Source organism: Myotis davidii, unplaced genomic scaffold (assembly GCF_000327345.1).
Source record: "Myotis davidii unplaced genomic scaffold, ASM32734v1 scaffold699, whole genome shotgun sequence".
Classification (NCBI taxonomy): Eukaryota; Metazoa; Chordata; class Mammalia; order Chiroptera; family Vespertilionidae; genus Myotis; species Myotis davidii.
This window is the reverse complement of record NW_006291007.1, coordinates 1,007,018-1,015,988: the sequence shown is the minus strand read 5'-3', so window position 1 is coordinate 1,015,988 and position 8,971 is coordinate 1,007,018. Positions and strand designations below refer to the sequence as shown.

General features: G+C 43.0%; 1 protein-coding gene across 1 annotated transcript in view; it reads left to right on the top strand.

The window, feature by feature from the left end:
* MYO1D (myosin ID) overlaps positions 1 to 8,971 on the top strand; it is a 178,913-nt gene that overhangs the window by 65,496 nt on the left and 104,446 nt on the right. The window contains exon 17 of the mRNA XM_015564134.1: positions 6,824 to 7,047. Coding sequence (XP_015419620.1) covers positions 6,824 to 7,047 — 224 coding nt within the window. The remainder of the gene's footprint in view (positions 1 to 6,823; positions 7,048 to 8,971) is intronic.

The following is an 8,971-nucleotide window of genomic DNA, read 5'->3' as shown; positions in this document are numbered from 1 at the left end:
GGGAGGGGGAAAGAGAAAGAAGCACCAAATGTGGGAGAGAAACATTGATTGATTACATGACGATTCATAACAGTAGCAAAATTACACTTATGAAGTAGCAACGAAAATAATTTTATGGTTGGGGGTCACCACAACATGAGGAACTATGTTAAAGGGTGGCGGCATTAGGAAGGTTGAGAACCACTGCTTTAGATGCTAGGCATAAAGGAAGAAAAGTCAGCACATTGGTGACACAAGGTAAAGGCCCGGCTGTCCCTGACCAGATGGTGAGCCACTTCGACATTAGATGGAGGTGGGTCTGGGGCTGACAAGGTGGTACACATCTTCAGACAAATTTTAAACGTCCCCAGACACCTCATTGTATCTGCTCTAATGCCCAGACACTTGACTAGAACCTTGTAGTTCTGGGTCAAGAAGCAACTTTGAGAAAGTCTTAACCTGAGAAATTTTGACGATGAATTATCCATTAGGTACCTCCTTTTTAAAGAAAACAAACCAAACTATAAAGGAAGCAGCCTCTTCAGTACAGCTCCACCGAGGGTTAGCTTTTGAGCAAGGCTGGCTCCCGAAGGGCCCCTCAGATTGACCTGACCTGTTGACTGGAGTAATTTTGGTTTCATTTGTCTTCAAAACAGTTATAATTTGGGTGTTGCTAGGGTTCATGTTAAGCTGGGCTTCATGTAATTGACCACGAGGTTCAATTGCTTCTTGAAGTTACAGTTACCAAGGGGTTGTCAGATATGGCATCGTCGTAGTAAAGAAATCATTAATGGGCAACAGTTGTATGCACTAAAGAATTGCTAGGCTAATGGATCTGGACAAGGCCACATAGAAAATCTATGAGTCCTACATGAAGGTTCACAGGTTGGCTAACTGGGCAAGTGAGCCTACCAGATCCAGATGAAGCAGCTCAGGGGAATTACATTCCAAGAGGCGCGCGCACACACACACAGTTAAGTTCACCAGCAGGGCTTATACGGATCAAGCTCACATGCACTTCGCTTTTTTGTTGTTGTTATAGGGGGTGTATGTTTTTTTATCTCTGTCTTTATTTTAATGGTTTTAATTTGTTGATTGACTAAAGATTTGGTCATTTCATTACTTTTTTTTAAATATATTTTACTCATTTTTTACAGAGAGGAAGGGAGATAGACAGAGAGCTAGAAACATTGATGAGAGAGAAACATCGATCAGCCGCCTCCCGCACATCCCTCACTGGGGAAGTGCCCGCAACCCAGGCACATGCCCCTGACCGGAATCGAACCCGGGACCCTTCAGTCCGCAGGCTGACGCTCTATCCACTGAGCCAAACCGGTTTCGGCCATTTCATTACTTCTTAATTTTCCCCTAGATCATCTCAAAATGCTATTTCTATCTATAAAACTAAGGAATAGCATGTCAAGAACTATGCTAAGAACCTACCAATTATACCCACTGGATTTTATTTTCTTCTCGGTACATATTAAATGAGGGGTGAGGGGGAAACATGGAGAACTAGGAAAAAAGGAGAGCTGGCCTGTGTTTATTTCTGAAACTAAACTGAAGATATGTAATTGACCTACTTCTTCATAGAGTGTAAACTAGAATCCTTCATCTTGCAAAGTACATCTCGTACTTTAATGACTGCCAGATGTGGCTTTGCCGTGCCTGACCACGGAGGAAGTATGCACCAGGGGAAAGCATGGCAGGGTTAAGGCGGCACTATGAAACCTCTGGTTAAACAACACAGATGGTATTTACAGCCTCTCTCTCTCTCAGAAACCCTCACTGAGCAGGAAGGGGTGAGAACTGGAGAAACCCACAAGGACGATGGAACCATGGGGGAACAGCAGCAGACAGGAGGCATCTGCCTGGTTTTGGAAGTAAATGGATGTGTGGTTAGTTACTCTCCCAAGCGGGTGGAGAAGCTGAAATCTAAGTGCCTGCAGAGAAGGCAGACGAAAGAGCCAATTCACCTGGCCACAGGGCTCTGGAAAGACTCAGGAGTGGGAGGGACCCGGTAGGGGTGAGGAGTAGAGCTCCAGGAGCAGGTTGACGGTAAAGCTACAGGTTCATGCCCTGGCCAGCTGGCTCAGTTGGTTAAAAAATTGTCCCATACACCAAAAGGTTGCAGGTTTGATTCCTGGTCAGGGCACATAACTAGGTTGTGGGTTCGATCAGGGGTCAGAGTGTGTACGGAAGGTGACTGATCAATGTTTCTCTCTCACATTGTTGGCTCTCTCATTCTCACTCTCACACACACACACAATAAAAAAGGCATGTCTTTGGGTGAGGATTTTAAAAAAATAAAACTGCAGGTTCACAAAATTCCTTCCCCCAAATTCCCTGAAATTAACAAAAGTGGAAAAATAACAAATCATGTCATCAACCCTGAAACCAAAAAGAGATCTCAACTTTATACCATAAACTTTGAGAAGTGTCATACGAAAATAAAAACTTGGACCATGTGAAAGAAGGTGCTAAAAACAAACAAACAAACAAAAACAATCAATATGTTTGCCAAAGAAAAGACTGGAACATGGCGAAGTACAGGAGGGAATTCTGAGAAGCTTTGCTGCTTTTCAGGGCTCTGGCTTTTAGTATAAAGATATACCAGAGGGAAGACTTAGAACAACCCACACCTTCACTGGGGACCCTTTCTTCCATCAAGAAGACGTCTTCCCTTAGGCAAGAAAAGTCAAGGAAGTTTACCATCTTTCCTGCCTTTGATGCATCAATACATGGGCAAGGAATAGGGGACGCATCTGCTAGGAATAATTATTACAGCCACAAGGAAAAGGTCCACAAGACATAGCAAAAAGAATGTCAGGAGCCTACGGTACCCCCAGGCAGGGGAGCAGACCTCTGATGCTCTCCTTTTATTTGTATCAGGGAAGGAACTCAGTGACCCCTGAGCCCTAGCTCTCCGTTCACTTTTCCTGAGCAGCTGAAAGATGGGATGAGGCATATAAATCATGGACATCCCGTCCATGTGATCCATGGAAGAATAAAATCAGATCCAGTCGGAAACTATTTGGGGTAGATGGAATGCTGAGAAGGAAAGATTTCAGGTCATATTGACATATGACTAATGCAAACAAATTCTGCATATACCAAAGGAGACAAAAATGCAGATACTCATAACAAGCAATGTATATAGGGTTCCAGCTCCCCACCAGGCACTATTTGGTGTGCCTTGTCTCCTTTAGTCCTCATAATAGCACTACAAGGTAAGCATCATTATCATCTCCATGTTTACAGATAAGAAAACTAGGTTAGGAGCTTGCCCAAGTTAAACCAGCCGGTAAGAGGGAGGTCAGGACTTGAACACAGGCAGTCTGAGTCCAGGGCCTGTTCTCATCTGCTCTGCTCTTCTTCGTCACAAAACACACAACGTTGTAGGCACCTGCTTTGTACTCTCAGATTAAAGTGAATAGAAATTCACTGGCCATGCACCCTTTCTTGAAAGCTTCTGGAGGGAGGAAAACCAAGAAAAAGAAACATTTGTACTCAGGAATCAGGAATCCAACAGGAAGAGTGCAGTGGCCTGAAGAGGAATGTGAAAGAGAAAGGTTCGATTGATGGGCTTGACAACTGGAAAAATTATTGTTGACTATTTGATGGGTCTGTTAGAGCATTTAGCATTAACTGTAGGTATCCTATATAATGAAAGGGTAATATACAAATTGACCCTAATGATGGAATGACCAGTCACTATGATGCACACTGGCCATCAGGGGGCAGACGCTCAACGCAGGAGCTGCCTCCCTGTTGGTCAGTGCACTCCCACAGGGGGAGCTCCGCTTAGCCACAAGCCGGGCTGACACCTGCGAGTGCAGCAGGGGTGACGGGAGCCTCTCCCACCTCCTCGGCAGCGCTAAGGATGTCTGACTGTGGCTTAGGTCCGCTCCCCAGGGGACATCCCCCGAGGGCTCCCAGGCTGCGAGAGGCGCAGGCCAGGCTGAGAGACCCCCCTTTCCCAAGTGCATGAAAATTCGTGCACCGGGCCTCTAATATAGTAAATAAAGCAGACTTTTAAAATAAGACAGCTGTTAACAACAAGTTAGAACAACTTTCCCTGACATAGTAATGAGAGGGAAGTCTGATTATATAGTGGTGAATCAAATTAATATGGAATATGAATATGGTATTTAAATTGTACTATATAACAATAATATAAACACTGTTGACTTTAAATTTTTAAATGTAATTATTATGGGGATGATAAAGGAGAGGTTCGAGTGATGGCGCGAGAGCTACATCACCAACTTCTGTAATTTGGGTATGTCTGAAAGGATCAACCAAGAAATAATAGTGTGCGTGGTATTAGCAAATACCAGAAGAAGTAGTTAAAGTTGTTTGTGAGGAATGGGACCTCGAGGTGGGGTTAGGTGGGCAAGGGGAAGAGCTATTGTCTTTTCTCTGTAACATTTCTGTACTATTTGATTTTTTCAACTAGACTAAACCAAGAATACAGATGACATTTTAAAGGTTGTTAAAAAAAAAAAAAAAAAAAAACCTATGCCTTAAAAAGCACTTACTTATAAAATGTTTTTCCCAAATTGCTAAAGCATCTAACCAAAAACATTTTAATAAGAAGCTCTATAAAACACTTCTTGGAAATTAAATATTTTTTCATATATAGATGTAGCTCCAGGGAGCCTTACTTTCCTTCCTCTTACAAGAAAGGCAACAAACAGTATGAAACTTTAAAAGTGTGTTTTCTTTAAGAAATTGAATCACAGACGTCCACCCTGTAATTGTGTTCTTTTTGGTTTTTCAAGATACTAAAGAAGGAACCTTTATTTTCGTGCCTGGGTGGAGGCGTAACAAAGCCATTTGTAGGATGGATTCAGCTGCAGAGCAGGGGGCCCTTTTGACTAAGAAGGGTTTCTGTACCGAGGCCACAGAGTGAGTTTCCATTGCCGCACTGTCTGTATATTCTGTTTATATGTGAACTCGAGGTGCTTACCACAGATTGCTCCTCGTCATGTTTTCCTTCCACATCATGGTTTTCCTGGACCTGTTGGTTCCTCTTTGGGGTCCCCTGACGACCTCCTCGCATGGAGCAAGCAAACAGATCTATTGTGCAGCAGGCTGAAAAGGGAGAACATTGCAAACACATGGTGCCAATTTAGGAGTCTGCACCAAGAGACCCAAGATGACTGAATAAAAGAGGCGTGGCATGAGTTTTTCTGAGAGAAACTGGTGGGCACAGTTGGGAATTTAAGAAGAAATAAAAGAAACCCGAAGGAACCTGGGGAACCCATACGGTGGGCTTTGAACTAGAGGTTGCAAATCTTGGTCTTAGGAGGCCAGAGACAGGCAGGGAGATAACACCCTCGGCCTGAGAATGGGGATGGTCACTTAAGAAGCAGCAGTAAATAACTGGAACATGATGGTGGTGTACACAGGAGTTTATTGTCAAAGAAAGCCGTTAGAGTCATTTGAGCTGTTCCAGACTGTGGTAGCAGAAAGGAGAAGGGTTTGTACTGGAAATATTGTGGAAGCAAGACTTGGGGTGGTGGTGCATAGCTGATCTTGGCTGCATTCTTTGGGAAAGAGCCATTGATGAAGATTACACCAGCTTTCTCTTTGCTTGAGAGATTGAGAAGTATGGGAACCTAAAAAATATATAAGTATCTCTGCCTGGCTGGTGCAGCTCAGTGGTGAAACATCGACCAATGAACCAGGAGTTCATGGTTCAAGTCTCAATCAGGGCACATTCTTGGATTGCAGGCTCGATCCCCTCTAGTGGGTGTGCAGGAGGCAGCTGATCAGTGACTCTCTCATCATTGTTTCTATCCTCGTCTCCCTCTCCCTTCCTCTCTCTGAAATCAATAAAAACATATAAAGATATATATTTCCGACTTCCCCATGCTTGAATAAAGCTGGCATTGAGCCTTGGCGGGGTAACTCAGTTGGTTAGAGCATCGTCCCTATATGCCAAGGTTGCGGGTTTGGTCTCCAGTCAGGGCACATACGAGAATCAACCAATGAATGCAGAAATAAGTGGGAGAACTAATTGGTGTGTGTGTGTGTGTGTGTGTGTGTGTGTGTGTGTCTATATATACATCTCTCTCTCCCTCCCTCTCCCCCGCTTCTTCTCTCTGTCTAAAAATTAAAGAAATTAAAAAGCTGGCAATATATAAATTGTCTGATTTCTGAGCACTGAAAAGATTTTAACGACGATTCATATGGTATTGGTCATCTGTTTTATGTTTTTTGTTTTCTAAATATGTTTTTATGGTTTTTGGAGAAGAAGGGAGAGGGAGAGAGAAACATCACTGATGAGAGATACTGGTCATCTGTTTTGCCCTTCCTGCAGGAACACATCTAAATCCTAGGGGGTTTACACAGCACCTGGATAGGGGCTGCGTATAAGTCAGTTTGTAAATGCGGTGTGGCATTGCCCTAGTGGCCAGTGTACATAATCTGTGTAAAGCCAGGCTTCATAAGAGAACTACAGATGTTGATGGCTTTTGGTTTTCTGACTCATCTTGTTCCCTTTCAACATTCTTAAAACGTTTATCCAACGTTATTTGTAGTTTGGCGGTCTTCTTTTCATGCCCATTAAGTTAAAACAGGACTCTGCTTCAAACTCAGCAGGCGCTCCAGTGTAGACAGTGCCCGGATAGACAGCTGGACCAGAATGACAGGCCCGACTCCCCACCGCCACCTGTTGGTGGCTGGCAGAATTGACATGCTTTGGCTCTGGCTGATTTGAGTGGCACATGCAAGTTCTCCCGTTGAGTTTATAAGCAGAGGAGTGTCTTTGATTTCAAAGTGACCTACTACTCAGGCAGCCAGCAACACTTTTCTTTTTCTTTCCTCTGTCGTGAAGGTGTGGCGGGGCACGCTGGCCCGCATGCGGTACAAGAGGACCAAGGCAGCCCTGACCATCATCAGATACTACCGGCACTACAAGGTGAAGTCCTACATCCACGAGGTGGCCCGGCGCTTCCAGGGCGTCAAGACCATGAGAGACCACGGGAAGCACGTGAAGTGGCCAACCCCTCCCAAAGTTCTTCGCCGCTTCGAGGAGGCCCTACAGGCCATTTTTAATAGGTGAGAACTTGTTCGTATGTGCTGCCTCCGTTTATGGCAGCACCCTTAATGTGTCATATAAAAATCACAGTTCTTCGACCAGGAGACTGGCTCAGCTATTTGCTGTTTGAATATGTCTCCAATTTTGTAGACTTCGATTTCACAAGGCAACGGTTCCCCTCTCAAAATAGCAGAACTGTCCATTGATTTTTTTTTTTTTTCCCTGTAGCCATATAGACAGCAGCATGCTGCCACCCCTGGATCAAGCCATATTGAAGATGTTATTGGCAGGCAGACTTTACTTTCTTCTCGTCGCAAAAAATAGCTATTAAAATCACCGCAAATAACTCAAACTAGGATTTCTGTCCATCCTTTCTGCACAGTGGTTGTCTGTCCTGCTTACCTTAAATTCACAAGGAGTTTATAATACATGCCACTGCCCAAGTCCCACCTCCAGAAATACCTGTCTAATGGAGCTGGGGCATGGGGGCCCAAACAGAAGTCCTTTTTAAAGTTTCCCAGGAAACTTTAAATTACAAGGGAGGAAACATCTGTTTTAGAGCACGCAGTATTTTTTAAATAAACAAGCGCCTAGGTAAAATTTGATACCTTTCCATCCAGTCTTCATTTTTTTAAAGTGCCCTGAATCTGAGTGTTTAATTATTTATAACTCCTTGCTCCTGATTGTTTGAGCTTATTTGTTGCCAGTGTGCACCAGATACATTTAGCTTTGTCTTAGGTGCAGCTGTCTAGTCCCATAAGCTAAGCTAATGGTCCTCAAATGTGGTCATTTGGTGGCATAATGGTCCACATGGAACACTGAAGTCATTGAGCGATTGGGTGTAAATTGGTGGCAGATGTCAAAAGATAAAAAAAGTGCATGGGAAGAAAATTTTATATTACATATCTCATTTGCTTTACAAGAAAAAGAATGACTGCTCATAAAAAGAAAAAAATCAAACAGTGTAGATTTATTGAAAGCAAAAGTACCTAAACTCTCAGGTGTAATGCTATCAGTGTTAGTTGTAGTCTTGGCAGTCTTTTTAATGCACGGATAAGTGTTTCTTCATGACTTGTATTCTCTGCAACCTGCATTTTTTACATAATAATCTAAAACGTAATTAAGTGATACATGACTACATGCGCATTTTTTTTAAAATGAAATAACATAAAAATATATAGGATATAAAGTTGAAATCCTCCACATCTCCTCTTATCTCTCCCCATTTTATTTCTTTCCCCTGAAATAACCACTCATTACCAATTAGTTTATATCCTTCTACATCTTTGTCCTTGCACTTATAAACACACACACGTAAGAGACAGCATGATATAATGGTTAGGAACACAAACCCTGGAGCCTGGGTTCATATTCTAGCCCTGCCACTCAACAGCTGTGTAACCTTGGGCAAATTCGTTAACCTCTCTGTGCCTCAGCTTCCTTATCTGTAAAAGGACGGTAACAATAGTCCCTGCTCATAGGGTTGTTGAAAGAATTAGGAGTAAATACCTATATAAAGCATTTGCTCATCCTATGAATGCATATGCATCTAGAGTCACATATAATTTGGAATTTTTCCCCTTTTACACAAGCGAGATTATAAGTATGGTTATATGACTTGACTTGGAAATAAGTCTTGAAGACCTGTGCATGACAACAAGTAAAGATCTGAGTAATATTTTTAATGGATGCAAAGAATTATTGGTTTCGATTATGTTGCTCTGTGGCCTGTACAGTCTTCCTTAGATTTTTGAGGTTTTATGTATGGCCTAGAATTGATTAGTTTTTGTAAAATTTAGTGGCAAGATACACTCAGCACCTGCTGTGCCACAGGCACTGACCTAGGTTCCAGGTATATGGTGACAAACAGCCAAGATGCAAACGACGGTCCCAGGCATCTTAGGGCTTGCAGTCAATGAGCATTTTGAAAAGACTGCGCCTGCT